The 20,269-nt window shown below is 41.1% G+C and overlaps 1 protein-coding gene across 5 annotated transcripts in view; it reads left to right on the plus strand.

The window, feature by feature from the left end:
- Positions 1–20,269, plus strand: part of MYO1B (myosin IB) — a 181,944-nt gene that overhangs the window by 148,651 nt on the left and 13,024 nt on the right. For 3 of the 5 annotated variants that reach the window (XM_003801827.3, XM_012812755.2, XM_023508085.1), the window contains 9 exons: positions 1,706–1,799; positions 2,958–3,107; positions 6,341–6,409; positions 8,050–8,136; positions 8,413–8,499; positions 10,289–10,375; positions 15,920–15,994; positions 16,812–16,946; positions 18,798–18,904. In XM_003801827.3, the coding sequence (XP_003801875.1) occupies positions 1,706–1,799; positions 2,958–3,107; positions 6,341–6,409; positions 8,050–8,136; positions 8,413–8,499; positions 10,289–10,375; positions 15,920–15,994; positions 16,812–16,946; positions 18,798–18,904 (891 nt within the window). The remainder of the gene's footprint in view (positions 1–1,705; positions 1,800–2,957; positions 3,108–6,340; positions 6,410–8,049; positions 8,137–8,412; positions 8,500–10,288; positions 10,376–15,919; positions 15,995–16,811; positions 16,947–18,797; positions 18,905–20,269) is intronic. The other 2 variants (XM_012812756.2, XM_012812757.2) reach the window with 2 other exon arrangements.

The following is a 20,269-nucleotide window of genomic DNA, read 5'->3' on the forward strand; positions in this document are numbered from 1 at the left end:
CCTGTAGTCCCAGCTACTTGGGAGGCTGAGGCAAGAGAATCGCTTAAGCCAGTAGTTGTCAACCTTCCTAATGCTGTGACCCCTTAATAAAGTTTCTCATGTGGTGATGACTCCCAACCATAAAATTATTTTCATTGCTACTTCAAAAATAATTTTATGATTGGGACATCACCACATGAGGAACTGTATTAAAGAATCGCAGCATTAGGAAGGTTGAGAACCACTGGCTTAAGCCCAAGAGTTGGAGGTTGCTGTGAGCTGTGATGCCATGGCACCTACCGAGGGTGACATAATAGGACTCTGTCTCAAAAAAAAACCAAACAATAAAATATACTCATGCTTAGTTTGTAGGAGATAATTTATAATTTATATTTGTGTAGAATCAGACAAGGGTGAAGTTAGAGGCACATGGGATTACTTCTCTGAGGTTTTGCTTTTCCCATGAGGAATTTACCCCAGAGAGAGCCAGTGGTGGCAGTAAAGGTCTCACTCTTGCCCCATCTGTACTAGTTGAGAAGTAAATAACAGGATCAGAGAAGATTCCCAGTGGCAGCAGTGCGGCTAGGATAGCTGGGTGGAAGAGCGGCCCGTAGGGCTTTCACTAGTCTGCCCTGAATTGCTCTTAGCCATACAGTCCCAGACAGAGTGATGAATACTGCAGGCTGTTCCAGAGGAGCGTCCCCATGTCCTTTGAGCGCCCTGCAGGCAGAGAGAGCTTTGGTGCTGGCAGGCAGCTGCTGCAGGAGGGAAATCAAACCTTGCCTATCCGGTGACCTTCCTTCTGCTCTTTGCAGGCTGTAGAAACTCTCCTGAATGCTACAGGAGGGTTAACGTGCTTGTGTCATGAGCCTGGATGGGAGCTTAGGACTTTGATTTCACGGTACTTGGGTTGCCTCCACATTCTTAGTGGACCCCACCTTTCACAAGAACATCCACAGTATAAAGAGGCCCGCTCTGCATTATAAGAAGATATAGAAACTTCTGACTTGTGGTGTGGTCGCAATGCCTAATTATGTTGGCTCTGGGTCCTGTTCTAGTTCCCACTGCTAATTGTCAGGGTATTATGGTAAACACGTACCATAATGCGGAATGTGTATTTACTCCCTGCCCTGCACCTCATCCCTGCGAAGTTTAGTTTTAGAAAGCCAGGATCTGCGATGTAGAGGTCAAAGGCAAGTTCAGGCCTCTCTCCCACCACATAAGGTCCACATTCTTTAGCATCTTGTTGGTTGGTGCTTAGCACGCTCTCGGGCAGGACCAATGTCTGAAATGTTTTCAAGAATTAACTGAGTGGATTCTGAGTTTATTGCATACCCTCCTAGTCCTGGTTGGTACATCGTTATGGCTATATTTGATAAAAGTGTTATTGTCTCTACTAATATAATCAAGAAATTGGCTTTATTACCCTATTTTTTGTAGAATACATAGTTCTGAACCCAAATTTACCTTTTTAATATTTACCAGATTTGATTTAATTTATAGAATTCAGTCCTGAAAATTCTTTGGTAGCAGTTGTACTTGGAAATGTAGCTATTTTTTTATACCACAGAGAACCCGATATCATGATAACTGTAAAAAAGCTCTTGTACTTGGAAATGGAGCTTTTTTAAAATACCACAGAGAACCTGATACCATGATAAAAGCTAAGATAAAACTATTTTTATAGTTTAGAACATTCACTTTTCATTTTGTTTATCTTCTCAAGGTCTGGTGTGGAGGTCCTGTTTAATGATTTAGAGATTCCTATGGAAGAATATTCCTTTGGTCGGTCAAAGATATTCATCCGAAACCCAAGAACAGTATGTAACCAAAACGTTTACACTCTGAACTTAAGTTAGAATCATATAGGCAAGTTCTTAAAAGATGTTTGACTTGTGACATTACCCTAGATGCTACCACAAATGCCAGGGGCTTGTGCTCATCTCCAAATATCCAAGAGGATGGAGCAAATAAAGGACAGTGGGAAAATGGGTAATTTTTACGAACTGTCAGCCTTTGATCTGATAGATCATACAACACTTAAGAACTTGTAAAGAAACCGTTACTGCAACAATAAAGCCTCTCTAATTCATAGCAACTGGAGGAAAATTCAGTCTGTATTTGTAATATCTGAATTATGCAATATTTTAAGAACTGTAGTCATATTATTTAGAAATACATGGAAGACTCGAATGAAAATTTTTTTAAAGTTAAAAAGAACCCTCTGAAAATTTTGCCTCGTAAGCCAGGCAAAGTGCTCATATCTGTAATCTCAGCACTTTGGGAGGCTGAGGTAAGAGGATACTTGAAGCCAAGAGTTCAAGACCAGCCTAGGCAACATAGTGAGGACCTCTCTCTAAAAAAATGAAACTACATTAGCTGGGTGAGGTGGTATGTGCTTCTAGTCCCAGCTACTTGGGAGTCTGAGATGGAAGGATCATTTGATCTCAGGAGTTCGAGGCTATAGCAAGCTATGATCACACCAATGCATTCCAGCCTGGGTGACAGGGTGAGACTTGTCTCTAATAATACTACAATAAAATTCTCCTTCATTAAATGAATAGGTGAATGTGAAGTATATTTGTATAGCAGTTGATTGGTAATTTGGAAATACAGAGATCCGGAAAAGTACTTAAATTGTTTAAGAGAGAAAATGTGTCACATTTGCTTTCCATTAGTAATCTGCATCCTTGTAGATAGTGTGAAGGCACATTTAAGCTCCCTTCAGCCTCTCTCTGATGTGCCATAAAATTCTGAAACCCTAGAACAAAAATTTTGAATTTTTTCATGAATTTATCAAAATAATTTTCTCATAGGCTATTATCCGTATCATGCATAAGTAATGTGATTATTCAGTTTTTTTCTCAATGTGGTTGACTCCAGTATGATGATGGCATTTTACCTCCTGAGGATTTCTTTTCTCTGTGTGCTGAGGTTTCAGAGGATTATTGATAAGTCCATCTATCATTTCTTATTAGCTTTTCAAATTAGAAGACCTGAGGAAGCAAAGGCTTGAGGACTTGGCCACTCTCATTCAGAAGATCTATCGGGGGTGGAAATGCCGCACACACTTTCTGCTGATGAAAAAGAGCCAGATCGTGATTGCTGCCTGGTACAGGAGATACGCGGTAAGCGGCTCAGTCATTTGTAATGTATAATGACAGTGCTGGTTTGCCAGCATTGATCATGTACTTACTACATATAAAGCTTTTACAGATTTAATTCTCCCAACAATCTCATGTGATAGATAGGCACACTTATGGTTCTTTCTTTAAAGAAGAGAGAAATAAGGCACTGAACTATTAAGTCACTTGTTACGGCCTCACAGCTGGAAGTGGCAGAGCTGGGACTTGAATCCAAGACGGTTTCAGAGTTCAAGTTTAGTAGACCACATTGCCTTCTACTGATCTGAATATTTATAGTGGGAAATTGACATCTTTAACTTGGTCATCAGATTGGGAGGGACCATATAATTTAACCTATTAACTGTGACTGGGTCCATTTTCTAGAACAATTGGCCGTTTTCCATATATCATAACAGCATTAAAAATGGCTTTAAATCCAGAAAGCTGATGCCATATTTTAGTAGAATTCTGGTTTTGCTAAAAGGATTGAGTTTTCTTTAGTCCTCAAGTATCTGGCTATATTAACTATGGGAAAAGATTCAATAAGAAAGTATGTTTATTAATGTGAAATTTCTTTTTGGAATTTGCTTCTTCACTGATGCTGCATGTTTTGTTGGGTACATACTGTAGGTTTGAGAGAGGCCTCAAGGTTGTCTCTAAGCCAGCTTGAACTTCGGTTCTCACAGAATGAATTTTAGTCATCAGAACACTGCTTCCAAATGCTTTTTCATTCTGTGCATTTTTACTACAGAGTGAGTGAGCATATGAATTAAATTTGCACTCACTTCTTTTTTAAAAAAAAATCATCTTCTTTCTTTTTTTCCACTGTAGAGTTGTTTTGCCATAAGGCCATATGTAGTGAAGACATGGTTTATGCTGACCCATTCTCACATAATCCAGCTTAGTGTAGTATTTCCAAGCTTTAGATATTAATGAGGTACTTAAATGCTTAAGCTTAAGAAAATTGGCTTGATCTTTAAAAGAGTATCTTTTAAAATTATTCTCTGTAGTTGAAAGCGTATAACCAGCGGTATAAGTCTTAAAGTATGAACCTGGCCAGCCACACAAATGCAGAGTCGTTCAAATGTGTTCTGCAAATGCACAAAGGGCTCTTGTGCCTTAGCTGGCAGCAGTAGATTCTCTTCTGTTCCTTTATTCTGCTGTTTTCTATTTACCTGAGAAAGGGAAGACCGATGAGTCGTCCTTCAAGAGCCTTTTTTTATCATTTCTTATTCTGAGGTCATTAAAGAATCCCCAGCCCAGGCTGCATAGTTAGACCCCGTCTCTAGAATAAGTGAATGAATGAATAAGCAAGCAAGCAAGCCGGGTGCGGTGGCACACTCCTGTAGTCCCAGGTAGTTGGGACTGTTCGAGCCCAGGTGTTGGAGGCTACAGTGAGCTATGAGCCATTACAGTTCAGCCTGAGACCCCATTGCTAAAACTGAGGGAAAAAATAGTTTTAAAAATTAAAATAGTACAATAATTTTCAAAAAAATAATGGGGAGATAGGCCATAACTTCAAATAGGATGGTTAAGGAGGTTAAGGTTAAGGAGGTTAAGGAGGTTAAGGTTAAGGAGGGGCAGTTGGATCGGAAGGCTGAGAAGGACCAGGCAGAGCAAGGTACCGGGACCGGCACGAGCTGTTGGTACTCTCGCTCCCAGCATAGAGCGTTTCATCAGCAGATGAAAAACTGTCTCCGTCTGTCATTCATTCACACTGGTAGGAGGTAATAGAAGCAATATTAACTTGTAGAATGGAACTAAATAATGGCCCAGATCTTAGAGACAGCATTAACCTCACTCTAGGGCTACATCTCTTTCAAAGTTTGAATTAACATACCTCAACTAGTTAACTACACATCACTCAAGCCAGTAGTTAAACTCACTGTTTTCCCTTAACCAAGTAACTCAAGGATGTTCTGAATACTCGTTTTTCAGTTACTGATTCTCTTTCCCTATTTTGTGATAACTCATGGCTTCCACAGATGCATTTTCACGTGAGATATAGTTATTTTCAAGCCATTTAGGAATTAAAAAAGAAAACTTAGAGGTACCAAATGGCTGTCGGAAGGGGTGGTCACATGGCTGTAGATGATGTGTGGCTTGTTCCGAAACAAGGAACATAACTGTGGAATATAACTTTGGGAGTAATCTTAGAGAGTTCCCGACTCTTCCTCTGACCGCTGGGGAGACTGCGGCCCAGAGTGGGTGAGTGGGCTGTGCAGGGTCTCTGGGTCCTCTGGCTTTTCTCCCTGGTATCCTCTTTAGTTCTGCTGCCTTTCTGTTGGAAATATCACCCTCCATGACCTCTGCTGTTCCAGAATCCTCAAAGGCCTCTCTCTCACCTCAGAGAATGGGAGCTGGGCCATCTACACTTCTAAAGTGAAGAAGATTCACAGCATCACTTTGGTACTTTGAAATGCTGTGAATTTTCATTAGAGATGCCATGTTCCAATACATATTGCAGGCTCAGTAGTGTAAGAGCTCCCTTTTCTAGGAGAAGTGTTCTGATAGCTCCTACCCTCTGAGGCATCAGCCCTAGAGCACGAGAGGCCTCTGTGTGTTGAGCTTGTTGAGCCTAAGCCCATCTTCTCTAACCCATCCCACTGGGAGGCAGCCCTGCTGCACCTGAGCCAGGCCACCCTCTCCCTTTTACACTGTCGGCTTGTGTTTCATGCAAGTCCTTGAGAGCAGGGATGGAGTTAGACGTGTGTATATAACCCCGTGGTTTTACTAAAATGCCTAATCAAGAGTAAGAGTTCAGTATACCTATTCGATTGCTATCAGTTTACATACAATTTTAGCTGATTTCTCAGCCTGAGTCAGAGTAAAAACAGCGAACCTAAAAGGAACGGGTGGTGCAGTAAGTAGCGTGGAGGCAAATGACAGGAAGACGGAACACTTCAAAAGCAGAGGCGGAGCTCTGTGTGTTCACTCAGTACGTGTTACTGAGCATGTGCCGTGTTTGGGACCCTGTACTATAACAGTGTCATATAAAGAACAGATGACAGTAATACTGGGTCCTAAGCCATTTAGAAACTATTATAGTGAGCATCCTTAAAGCGTCCCTCAGATCAACTGTGATACCTTAGGTCTGTTTGATATTTTGGTTTCCAGAATGTGTATGGATGGTCTCAAGTCAGTTGGTAAGTGAGCAAATAGCCTTTCTCAACTTTGTGCTGTGCACACTGCGGATAGGTAGCCACACTCTAACATTGTCCCCTTTTGTCCTATAGCAACAAAAGAGGTATCAGCAGATAAAGAGTTCTGCCTTGGTAATTCAGTCTTACATCCGGGGTTGGAAGGTGAGTTTAAAATAAGTGTGCTTTATTTATTTGTGGCCTTTGAGTTCTTCACAAAGGATGATGTCTTTAGACTCACCCTGCAGGGGAGGGCTCCTCCATCTCCTGCCTCCCCTTTAAACAGAAGGAAAGAATAAACATTATGAGCCCAGGGAGGACCCTGGTGACCATGTCTTGGCTGCTTCCTTGTAACCAGCTTTCTTTTTAAGAGCTTTGTTCTCTAAGCAGGAAGTCCTTGAAACAATACTGTACATGATCTCAATATTCCATTGCCCCATGTTTTCAAGAAAAGCTGTAGTCCGGAAGGCCACCTGATAGCCGCTGCCTTCACACCTGTGCATCCTCCCAGACTCTTCTGCACCCCAGCTTGATGACTTCTGTAGCTTCCCAGTAACCATCTTGTGGGCTGCCCCACAATGACTGAAAGGTCCTGAGTTATGGCCATATGGGAGCCTAGGGGAGAAGTCACAGAGGAGGACCCAGTGTTGAGGCCGTCCCACCAAGGCTTAGATTGGGGTGTCATTGAACTGTGGCCCACAGGCCACATCTAGCCTGCTGTCTGATTTCATACACCCTATAAGCTGAGAATAGTTTTTATATATTTAAATGATTATTTAAAAAGAAAACAAAAGAAGATTTCGTGATCTGAAAATTATATGGAATATATATTTCAGTGCACGTGAAGTTTTATTGGAGGACAGCCGCCTTTATTATTCCCTAGATTGTCTGGCTGCTTGAGCCTGACAGTGGCAGAGTCAGGTAGGTGTGACGGAGACTGACCGTATAACCTACAAAGCCAAAAGTATTTGCCTTCTGGTACTTTCTGGAAAAAGTTTCTTGACTCTTGCTCTAGGTCAAAGATAACGTCAGGGCCTGTTGTGACCACTTTGCTGTTAGGATATTTTGTAGAGTGCTCTGGATTCAGAAGGGATTCTTTAAGGTAGTGGCACACCTCACGCCCCTTCTGAGGGTGGAGCCTGTCCCATGCGTCCAGTGGCATTGAATGACCTTTGCCCGGGCCCTGAACAACCCAAGAACTTGGGGGTTGTCCCATAGCAGATGCCAAAATACAATCAGAGCACGTAAGAGTCTATGAAACTGCTGCCTGCAGATTCCTCCCTGACCCGACTACTCCTGGACCCCGGGTCCCGGTGTATAGGCCAGAGACTGCAGAGGTGGGAACCAAGCTCCACCCCCAAACCAGGTGTCCTCTCGACCTACATAAAATCACTTTTCAGTAACTACTGGAAAGAAGCCACTGGTTTTGGCTCAGTTAGATCATTTTGTTTTAGCAAAGTTTAAAACATCTCTTTTGAATAAAAAGGAATATTCCAGACTGTAATCATAGAAGAGACCCAGTGGACTCTGGAGGATCCCTGGACATCCTCAGCCCACCGGCTGAGACCTGTTCCCACCCGTTGGTGTGCAGCAGCTGATGTTGCCATGTCAGATTTTTTGTGCTGCTTATCAGGGGATGCAGTGTGCTGCCTCAGTCTGGAGGGGCACTGCCCGTCAGCTTGACCACCTTGTCAGAGTCAGTTTCGAGCTAGGCACATTAAGCTGGACACAGTCTTAGCATACCGTCTCTCAGGTGCTTTTTCGCTTTTTTTAACCTTCTCTTTTTGGGGTGATTCTGTGCCTAGGCTCGGAAAATCCTGCGGGAACTGAAGCATCAAAAGCGCTGCCAGGAAGCAGTCACGACCATAGCAGCATATTGGCACGGGACCCAGGTAGGCCAGAGACGCCGAGGGCAGTGGTCGGTTGGGAGTGACACTGTGCACAAGCCCTCGGCTTCGGGGGCAGATATGTTCACTGGCTTAAGCTACTGAGCACGCAATTTGCCTCTTGCTCTTTTCAACATTTTGGTGTGGGGTGGTGGCACCTGCTTTTTTTGCGTTTACCATTTGGTGGTGACTGGTGTCTTTCTTTTTCTTTCTCCATTGGGAACCAGCAGTAACCTTTTCTGCCTTAAACTTTTCTGTAACTCCTTTTCACATGCATCACAGGCGCGAAGGGAACTCAGACGGCTGAAGGAGGAGGCTAGGAATAAACATGCTATTGCAGTAATTTGGGCTTACTGGCTTGGATCTAAGGTACTTTGATGCACACATCCCAACACTGCACTGGAACGCTGCCGTAATCGGTCTTTATCTCTAGCCTGTGAGGGGACGGATGACTACAGTTAATAGTGGCTCACACTGGTGCATGTCCTCACAGCCAAATCTAATAAACCCGCAGGTGTTACTATCAGTAGAGTGCATAGAAAGCTTAGGCATGTGTAGGCCCAAAAAACTGCCCACTAACAAGGCACTAGTATATTGCTCTTTTTAAAAAGTTCTTAAGTAACATGCATGTTTAGTTTCTTTTTTTTTCCTCCCACTAATGTATGCTAGCAGCTTTTTAGGGGTTTGGGGGAGGGGGCATGTTGAGAATGTTAAGGTTTGGGCTTGAATCAGTCCTCTGCAAGGTTTTGACAATGCAAATGCCTTTAACACGTGCCTTCAAAAACCTAATCCAGGAGTGAAATTGGGATTTTATTTTTCTGGCCTCACTGTGGCAGCTATTGATTATTAGTAAGCAAAATATGACATGTGCAGAAAAATATCCTTCTGATTTGACAGAAAACCATGTCCATGCAAAGCTAGCTCTCATTGCCACTGGAGAATCTCAGGAATTTCAGCATCAGCTGTTTGTTTTCAGAAACAAAGGCCTCCTGAAATACTCTCTCTAATCCCCAGGCATAGTCGTGGGCTCTGTGAACATTTCACATAGCCCAAGGGACGAGACTTTTAGATGTTTTTGTTACTTAGAAAATCAAAGGTCATCTGTGCTAAAAATGTGTATTCCAGTTAAAAACACAAATATCAACAGAGTCCTGTGTTTTTAAGTGTACCTTGTCAGCGTTGTCAGCCTGTCTTATGAGAAAAATGACAAAAGTCAACATTTGCCTGCTATAAAGAGCTTAATGTGCCAGAAACTCACCAGAGTTCATGCGTGGATTCCCTGAAACTCTGTGAAGAACAAACTAGTTTCTTCAGTCAACTGCGGGGAAAGTCCTAGCAGAGGCAGAGAGACTCTGAGACAGTTACTAGCTGGGGTTTCGCCACTGCACGAGCTCATTTCCTTATCTCAGTACTGTAATAATATCTTGAAAAATGATTTCCTATTTCTGTCTTTTAAAACCGTATGCCTAAGATCCATTTTTTTTTCCCTGAGAGTAATTTTTCAACCTATGAATTGTTTTACTTTTTGTCTTCCTTCAGTCTTCATGATATCATTTCCCTGTTTGGGGCCTTAGCTGAAACTGGATTTTTAGACATGGCCACTGCTCCTTTAACTAGAAAGAATTTTTTTGAGTTTTGTTAGTTTTTTTTGTTTCTTTGCACTTCAGCAAAAACAATTATATTCCTTGCAGTTTTTTAAAATGGCTATTCCCGAGAGTTGTCTCTCTTTATCTGTTCAAATGAATGAACTCAGGCAGGAGCACATGGCTTCTTGAGCCCCATGTGCTGTCACAGGGGGTAGTCTAGGGGAACCCCTGGGCACGCCACTCAGACTTCTAACTCTGATACGGGAATGAGAGAGTGTGGACAAGCCAGCGAAGAGGGAGAGCAACAGGGGAGAAGAAAGGAAAAGAGCGGGAGCAGGGAGCCTCGGACGACTGGGCGCCAGGGGTATCCTGCACCCCGTGCCCTGCTCTGCAACGCACTGTCAGTGCGCTGAAGATCCAAGCGCTGCCCCAGTCTGACACTGTTCCTGGGTGGAAATGACGATGCCCTGTTCCTCTATTATGCTGGAATCCTTGTTCATATATTGGCTCTTCTGTTTGGTGTGCTGTCTGCATTGGGCTGTCTCTTTTATTTACTATCTAAAACGTTCTAGGCTCGAAGGGAATTGAAACGCTTGAAGGAGGAGGCTAGGCGTAAGCATGCAGTTGCTGTCATTTGGGCTTACTGGCTTGGACTGAAGGTACTGCCTCAAACACTTCTTTCTGTCCAGGGTGAAATCCATACAGCCCAGCACCTACTAACCCTGAGAAAACTGTTGATGATGCTTGCTGTTGGTCTGCACAGTCTTACAGAATGTCATCTCGCCTAATTATGTTTCTTTTTGAGAACAAATGTGTGCACTAATATTTTTTTCTGATTTTATTGTGATTTCTGTTTCTTTACAGGTTTAAAGTAATAACAATATGACATGTTTTATCCAAGATACTTTGTCGTTCAAGTTTTATTTTATGTTATCTTTATGAGTATAAAGTTGTTTTTTTTTCCCCCTAATCCAAGAGACAGAGTGACAGTAGTTGAGCTAAAGGCTGACCTCCATCCACAGGGACCAGCCTGGGGACGCCAGGCTTTTGTTTCCCTTTATCTGCCCAGTCTGCTGCGATAATGGCTGGCTGGAGTGGGGCTTTCTTCAAAGCAGCCATCATTCTATTATAATTGTTCAGCATAGAAACTAAAGGCATTTGCATCAGTAAACTTACAGATTATGATGAATGAGATAATAGTCAGAGATCAGTGGATCATTCAGGTTAAATGGAACTTTTAAATGTAAATGCCTTTTGACCAGGGCAGGGTTTACTTCAAAGGGGTGCTTACCTAGGATACGTTTATGTAGTACAGGTAGGTAAATATGGCTGAGCTCTGGAAATCTTTAGAATGAGACTCTGAGCTCCAGAAAATCTAGATAGTATAAAGGTTTGGTCTTTCTAAAATATTCAATAACTAATCACCACAGGGAGCCATCCTTACTGCCTTTGGGGCTAATTAGGTTCCCTTTTGGCACCATTCCTCATCAATTTTTTACTTTAAATCCTGTGACATTTAATCTTATTTTAAATACTTGAATATTATCTGAGAAATCACAGACTCAGAACCTGAACAACTATTAGAAATATCCCTTCTGCTTTGAACAATCTGTATTTTTTTCCTGCATGTTCAGCTTATAAACTTTTAGGAAATTATCCTTTTTTATTATATTGAGTATTCATCAAGTAATATTTGAAATAATGAAGAAGTAACTTCCATATGAATTTTAAGATAGATGTTCCATTTGAAGAGTTCTTAACAAGCTCTGTAACTGGTTTTTTTTTTTTTAAGCCTAACAAAACTAAACATTTTCCTATTTTATTCACGTCTTCTAACACACATTCCAATTTTCATAGAAGAAAGGAAAAAACAACACTGAGTCAGGATTTTCACTCTCAGTAATGATTTCCATCAGGAATGTGTTTACCTATAGTTTTCTGGGTTTAACTGCACATGATTTCAAAATGTTTTTATATTAGGAGTGTACACTAGCAACCTGCAAAGCAAATTCAGTCTGTAGGTGAAGGTATCTTAGCAGATGTTTACTGGACTTACTCTAGACATAACTTTCCCCCACAGTTTTCAACAAAACAGCATTATTTGAACATGTTGCCATTATTGTTATTATGAAATAGATTAAACTCATTTGAAGTCCAAAAACATAATAAGTTTATACTTGCTTTTCCCAAAAGAGAATTATGTTGGTATGAGTGATAGCCAGGCCCTTTGAAATGATTTGATTTTTTTTTTTTTTTTGAGACAGAGTCTCACTTTGTCACCCTTGGTAGAGTGCTGTGGCATCATAGCTCACAGCAACCTCAAACTCTTGGGCTCAAGCAGATCTCTTACCTCAGGCTCCCAAGTAGCTGCCACAATGCCTGGCTATTTTTAGAAATGAGGTCTCACTCTGGCTCAGGCTGGTCTTGAACCTGTGAGTTCAGGCAGTCCACACGCCCCAGCCTTCCAGAGTGCTAGGATTACAGACATGAACGACTGTGCCCAGACTGATTTGATTTTTTTTGATGTGGAAATGATTACAAAGTGCAGGAGACTTTTTAGAACTCCCAATGCCTGTGAAAGGCTCCATTGTACATGTCTGCATATTGTGACAGGGGTTTCACCATTTATAGTTGCATTTGGCAGAAAGGACCTGTCCTGTGGGACATCAAAAACATGTAGCAGTGAGCTCAGTTATAATGAAGCTTAACTAAATATGGTTAGGACTTCAAATACACTTTTAAGGACGTGGTCTCACATAACTTCACCTTAACTTCGCTGCTACTAAGCTGTTACAGTTTCAAGAACTAATTAACAGGTACCATTTTCTTCTTGTCCCTTCTAACCATGCAAGTTTGAGATTGAAAATGTGAATCTAACTATTCCTTGGGAAAAAGAGAAATGATCAATGTAACTAGAATATGCATGCAGGCATCCCTCAGAGATGCTGCAGACTCAGTTCCACACCACTGCAGGAAAGCAAATATTGCAATAAAGTGAGTCACATGAACGTTTTGGTTCCCAGTGCATGTGAAAGTGAGGTTTACACTCCACTATAGGCTGTTAAGTCTGCAGTAGCATTATGTCTCAAACTCCAGGGTATGTACTTCAATAAGAAAAAAAACATTTGGTGGCTCCCATGGCTCAGTGGGTAGGACGCCAGCCACATACACTGAGGCTGGTGGGCTCGAAGTCAGCCCCGGCCAGCTAAAACAACAATGACAACTGCAACAACAAAAAATAAATAGCTGGGCATTGTGGCGGGCACCTGTAGTCCCAGCTATTTGGGAGGCTGAGGCATGAGAATCACTTAAGCCCAAGAGTTGGAGGTTGCTGTGAGCTGTGATGCAATGGCACTCTACCCAAGATGATGGCTTGAGATAAAAAAAAAAGAAAGAAAGAAAAGAAAAGAAACATTTGTTTTTAGCCAACTGTTAAGGTCTACTGCTCAGAAAAAAAGATTTTTTCCAAAATACTACTTCTCATTGACAATGCACCTGGTCACCCAAGAGCTCTCACAGAGATGGACAAGAAGCTAGTATCATTTCGGGCTTGCTAACACATCTGTTTTGCAGCCCATGGGTCAAGGAGTAATTTTGATTAAGCAATTTAATGTATGTACTTTAATCAATGATCGTAGCCAGATCTCCAGCATGACTTGCTTCAGCTTGTTGAAGCATCACTTGTTGCTTTACCTGGCAATCTCCTGTTACAGGCCTGGCTTCTTTCCTTACACCTCATGAACCAACCTGTGCTAGCTTTAAACTTTTCTTCTATAGTTTCTTCACCTCTCTTGGCCTTCGTAGAACTGAAGAGAGTTAGAGCCTTGTTCTGGATTTGGCTTTGGCTTAAGGGGATGTTGTACCTGATTTGATCATCTGTCCAGACCACTCAGACTTTCTCCATTTTAGCAAATTTTTTTGCTTTTAAAAAACAATCTTTAGGGGAAATTACCTTATATAATATTTGCTTTTTTTTTTCAGTCTCCAGTGTTTTTTAAAATTTTTTTTATTAAGTCATAACTATACATTTATGGGGTACAATGGGGTACAGTACGATGATGTGATATACAATATGGAATGCTTAAATCAAACTGATTAATGTAACCATCACCTCACTCTGTTTCGCTTTTTTTATCATTCACGTGACCACTGGAGTAGCACTTTTAGTTTCCTTCAAGAACTTTTCCTTTGCCTTCATGACTTGGCTGTTTGATACAAGGATCCTAGTGCATGGCCTATTCCAGCTTCTGTCATGCCTTCTACACTAAGCTTGATCATTTCTAGCTTTTAATTTAAAGTGAAAGCCATAAGTCTTCTTTTCACTTGAATACTAAGAGGTCATGGTAGGGTTATTAACTGGCCCAATTTCAATATTGCTGTCTCCAGGAACAGAGAGGCCAGGGAGAGCCAGTCAATGGAGCAGTCAGAATGCAACACAACATTTACCAATTAAATTCTCCAACTTACAAATAATAATAGTGAAAAAGTTTAAGATAGTATGAGAATGCCAAAATATGACACAGAGACACATGCTCTTGCAAAAATGGTCCTGATGGACTTGTTCAATGCAGAGTTACCACTAACTATTTATTAAAACCCCAGTATCTATGAAGCACAGTAAATCAAAGTATGCCTGTAAAAGGAAGAACTGCCTATACTGTAGCTGTCAGAATTTTCTTAACTTAATACTTTTAAATGTAGAGAATGGGTCTGCAGTTCAAATGCCCAGAGAATGGGTCTGGGGATCAAATGCTCAGAGAGACACAAAAAAGGGAAGCAGCCGGTGGAAGGTGTTAGGAGCAGGGACTCCTGCAGTTTGAAGCATGTTTGTTTCTTCCAGAAGCAACAACAGCTGCTCTGGTCCACCTGGGCCTTGTCATGTAGGAATGGGCTTCACAGTTGCTAGGTCTTAGAAAATGTTAAGAGAAACCTGCCATCCATATTAATATTATCATATTAAGTTCTTAGCTTTAAAATGTGCATATAAAACATCTACCTACAAACTGAATTTGGTTAATAGGTTGTTAGCTTTTAACCCCTAATGTAGAAAAAAAATTTTTTTTTTTGAGATTGTCTCACTCTGGGGCTCAGGCTAGGGTGCCGTGGTGTCATCCTAGCTGAGAGCAGCCTCAAACTCCTGCGTCCAAGCGAACCTCCTGCCACAGCCTCTCCAGTAGCTGATACTATAGGTACCGCCTCAACGCCTGGCTAATTTTTTAATTTTTAGTAGAGAAGAGATCTCGCTCTTGCTCAGGCTGGTTTCAAACTGATGAGCTCAATGGCTTCTCTTGCTTCAGCTTCCCAGAATGCTAGGATTACAGGCATGAACCACTGTGCCTGGCCTCATGAATTTATGCAGTTAAACCCAGAAAACTAGAGATAAAAGAAAAAGATACATAATGTCTGAATGATTAAGATAGGCCAATATTTGTTGAATTCTGATGTTCTGTTTATGTTGGGATGGTGATAAATATTTAAAATATTTTTTCTTCAATTTCAGGATGTTATTATATCATTCATTCAGGAAATACCATATTTAATTACTACTCTTGGTTAGATGCTAGTATATGAAGTAGATATGATCGTATAGCAAGGAAAAAATATGTGAACTAAAACTATGATGTTTTAAGTGCTGTGATAGCATGAAGTATAAAGGTTGGTGGGAGAAGAGATAGAAAAAGTAATACAATTAAATGCAAAATAATGTAGTTTAAAAGCTTTTTAAAAAATTCTTGTCTATAGCCACATTCAGTTCTCCATGAACTGTGTGTTACTAAAATCCTGTCTTTATAGTCAGGCTCTGAGAAACTACAATACAGTTCTTCAGAAAACTTTTTTTGCTTTTAAAAAACAATCTTCAGGGAAAATTACCTTATATAACATTTTCTGAAATGTATTTTAATTCATGATGAGTTTGCAACTGTGCTTGTAAAACGTTTCTTGTCAAATCATCGAGTTCTTCATTAACTACCAAGAGGATTTAAGTCATCAGTGCATTCTGGTCCCATCATTATAGGCTTCTCAGTTTCGTTCTCTGTGACTTAAGTTCCATTGTCTAAATGTGCTTCCATTATTTTGTTAAATTTGCAAAGAACACAGATCAATGTGCTTGGTCTATACATTTTCATTTTTGTTAGAGATGTATCATTATGGACATATACCAGCCACGCACTAACCACTGCACCTGCCTCTTCTTTTTAAAGGTACGTAGGGAGTACAGGAAATTCTTCAGAGCCAATGCTGGAAAGAAAATCTATGAGTTTACGCTTCAGAGAATCGTAAGTTAACACTTCATGTATATGGTTGATTAGCATTATTAGATGGCCTAATCAATAGCACCAACTCATTAAAATAAGGCTTTTTTAATTGATGAAGTGACTTTTTGGATAATGATTAAATCATAACTGTGATACTAAGAATTAGTAATTTTTTTCTTATCCTCCCCCCCAGTTCAGGTAAGTGTGTCAGAAAGAGTTGGTATTGGCCCCATATATGATGAATAAAGTGTTTTCCTTATTTGATGGAGAGAACTTTGGGGAAAGTGGACCCTAGAAAGCCAGGGTCTTGCCCTGCTAAACTGCCGTGAGCTGCAGCAGGGCAAGGCTGGCAGCCCAGGTAGAGGGGAGAAAGGTGAGAGAGAGAAAGGCCGTGCACCTCTGCCTCCAAGTAAGGGCTTGGATTCTCTGTCTTCCAGAGAAGTATATGTAGTGGTGAGCCCTGCAGACTCTGGACCCAGCCTGCACTGCTGCTTAGAGATTTAGGACTTGAGCAAGTTGCTTAACTTCCGTGGGCTTCATTTGTCGTTAAGAGCGCATTAGAGACTTCTAGATGAGTTACAAGTTTTATAGACTTGGCCTGGCACTGTGGCTCATGCCTGTAATCCTAGTACTGGGGGAGGCCAAGGCAGGAGGATTGCTTGATGCTAGGAGTTCATGACCAACCTAGGCAACATAGCCAGACCCCATCTCTATAGAAAATAAAAAGTGTTATAGACTAAAACCTTTCACTGAAGATTGATCATGGTACAGATATATAAAACAATGTCTTTTCTGGTATACTTTCCTCATTTTGTGTTTTCTGTCAAACCCAACACAGGTACAAAAATACTTCTTAGAAATGAAAAATAAGATGCCTTCCTTATCTCCAATAGACAAAAATTGGCCATCAAGACCTTACCTATTCTTGGATTCTACTCATAAGGAGCTAAAAAGGATTTTCCACTTGTGGAGGGTAAAAAAAACAAAAAAGTCATGTCAACCTTTTTTTCCAGAGACTTCTGAGTGTTTGAGAATTCTTATGTAAAATCACATTTTTCACACGTCCTTGCTTTGCCTGGAAGAGAATTACTTAAAGACTTCCCTATTTTGGAACCACACACCATACTCGACTTCCCATGAGAAGTCCTGTAGCGCCCGGGCACTCCCTGTGCTGGGGGCGTGGGGGAAGCACACTGCTGCCTTGCCTTTTCGTCCTTGGTGCTTGTTGCTCTCAAGTAGTGCCGTTTTTTCCTTGTTCTTCTCTTTATGAGCAGGAATACTATAGGAGATCGTAACCATAAAATCTGAGCACCTTCAGGTATCATAAATAAATTCCACAAATTGTAATCATGTAGTTTATTAGATTTATTGAACACATGCACAGATCTACATGTGAACACACACACACCCTATGGAGGACTGAGAAAAAGGCCGAAAGACCCCTAACAGACATTAAAACTTCTACCTGAAATAAAAGGAAGCTGAAAAACTGTTTTGTACTGCTTTTATTTCAGCTCTCTTTGTTTTACAATGAGAACACTGCCCAGCTTAGGGTACATGGGGTCTTTGTATAACTTAGTTGATATGTGAAATGCTAAATATACGCAATCATCAGATGTAATAAAATCATTACACGGAAGGGCTCGTCTTCAGTAAGTGAACGATCGGCAGATCCACCTTCCAGGAGGTGCTCTCCTGCCCAGCAGTGTGGGCTTGTTCTTTATATATCTGAATCACATATGTGTAGAGTGACATTATCACTAATTAGCGTAATGAGCGATGCTGGTACAACATATGGAACAGGGCTCTGAGTATTGTTCTGTAACAGTAAGCCAATTTGGCCAGATTCACCACCTTCTCAATTGTTTGTCTCCCCTTTTGAGTTTGGCACAGAAACTATTTTCAGAAATAATGAGGGGGAGCTGCTGATGATGCTGGGGGTTTGGGAGGCCTCAGCCTAACCCGGCTCCACAGTCTCACCCCTGTCTCCCTTGAATTGGGGATGGGGACGAGGGGGCTATTTACTCCTTGAGGGATGATGTCCCTGGGAGGGTTGGCAGCAGTGCTAACATTTCTTCATGCAGTTGTTTCAGTGGGCTTGACCCACCTGTAACTGATTTCTTGGAACCCTTATCTAAAGAAGCCTGGGGCTGCTCCTCTGGCCTTCCTGTGTCCTCCTTGCAGCCTCAGCCTCACAGTGAAGTGGGATTTCTAAGATCTCCTGTCCTGTCCACATTGTCAAATGGCAGTGGGGGGATTTGACTCAGCGGTTTTCAAACTGTAGGTCATAGCATATTTGTGAGTCATGAAATCAATTTATCATTTTTACATGATCACTACCAACGTCTTTAAATGAAATAGAACAGAAAACAGCAGAGTGCATGACTTGTAGAAAGGAGAAGTATTGTTCTTGAGAAGCTTTTGTATGAGTAGTCTCTGTGTGTGAAAGTGTATGTGCTGGACTGTGGTGTGCAGTGATTTTCACCATAAGTCTCTCTCAAAACGTGACGTGCTCAAGACCAGGGGATTTCAGGGGCTGATGTCATAGCAGGAAGAAATTGCACAGCTCCTTGGAGGGCCCAGGGCAGCTAGCATTGCTCAGAAGCATCCCAAATACTACAATCCAAATCATCTTCGTGGCATTTTCTGAGATGAACTTTTTTAAACCAACAAAGGAAAAATGTGTTTGGCCTTTCAAGTGAATGTTTTGTTCACTTTCAATCTTATCCTTGTTGCTATTAAATTGGCTTAGGATATTTAAGAATGTGTAGTGATTTATTTATACGTAATTTTTTGGGTTTTTTCTTCTTTTCCTATCACACAGTGTAAAAAATACAGGGACCAATTCACAGACCAGCAAAAACTTATTTATGAGGAGAAACTAGAAGCCAGTGAACTCTTCAAAGACAAGAAGGCTCTGTACCCCTCCAGGTATTATGTCTTTGCTTTACCCCTAAAAGTCAGTATTTTAAATATTTCTTTAGTATATTTGTAGGCCTTTTCTAGTGGGGTTTGATTTCAGCCTTAAATGAGTGATCTTTTAAAATCATTTTATAATCAGCTGGATATGAATACACATCAGCACATTTGAGCTGTGGCTTCCTTGTGTACTCTGGAGATTATGGTTGTTGGTTTTACTTGATTGGCATTAGCTCAAACACTTTATTAAATAATTGGAAATCATTTAAACTAAAAATTGTATAGGCTAGTATGATAAATTTGCTTTGTAAATTCCTGTTAGTTTTTCATAGTTTTGGAAGACCGGGCAGATTTTTGTTGGCAGTATGCCCTGATTACCATAATAGTCTTCCTGCCTTAACAAGCCACGTCAGAAGTTCATTTGTAAGGTAAATGAGAGGGAGCCAGGATAGTCCTTTGTGAGTGTTGCATAAGCCCAGATGGTGCCCTTTGGTCTGCTAATTCATCGGACGTGACATCAGTGGCCTGTGCAGCAAGCTCAGTTCCTTTGTTACAGACACTATGTACTCGGAGAAAGGAGGGACACCAATTATAAGCTTAACATGTGCAGTCTCTGGTAAAGGCTACTTGTCTGAGTATTCTTACATCTCTTATATTATTTTTTTTAATCTTTTTTTGGCCGGGGCTGGGTTTGAACCCACCACCTCCGGCCTATGGGGCCGGTGCCCTACTCCTTTGAGCCACAGGTGCCGCCCCATCTCTTATATAATTCATGTCCCCACAGAATTTCTATCCCTTCTCATTCTGGTGTTTATTTTTGAAAAGTAAGCCTCAAAGCTGGGGATGCTGGTATGGATATGGAGAGAGGGGTACACTTGACACTGCTGGTGGGACTGCACACTAATACCACCTCTTTGGAAGGAAATACAGAGAATTCTCAAAGAACTCAAATTAGACCTTCCAGTTGATTCTGCAATCCCACTTCTAGTCATCTACCTAGAAGAAAAAAAATTATTTTATCATAAGGACATTTGCACTAGATTATTTATCACAGCTCAATTTACAATTGCTAAAATGTGGAAACAACTTAAATGCCCACCACACCAGGAGGGGTTTAACAAGCTGTGATATATATATATACCATGGAATACTATTCAGCTGTTAAAAAAGATGGAGACTTTACATCTTTTTTATTAACTTGGATGAAGTTGAAACACATTCTTCTTCATAAAGTATCACAAGAATGGAGAAGCAAGAATCCAATGTATTCAATACTACTATGAAGCTCTAATACACCTACAGAAGAGAAAAACCTCAAATCAAGGTGGGGGGTGTGGGAAGGAGGGAGCAGGGAGAGGGGAGGAGGGGGAGGATGGG

This window comes from Otolemur garnettii, unplaced genomic scaffold, assembly GCF_000181295.1.
Source record: "Otolemur garnettii isolate 467f Iridium unplaced genomic scaffold, OtoGar3 scaffold00222, whole genome shotgun sequence".
In the NCBI taxonomy this organism is placed as follows: Eukaryota; Metazoa; Chordata; class Mammalia; order Primates; family Galagidae; genus Otolemur; species Otolemur garnettii.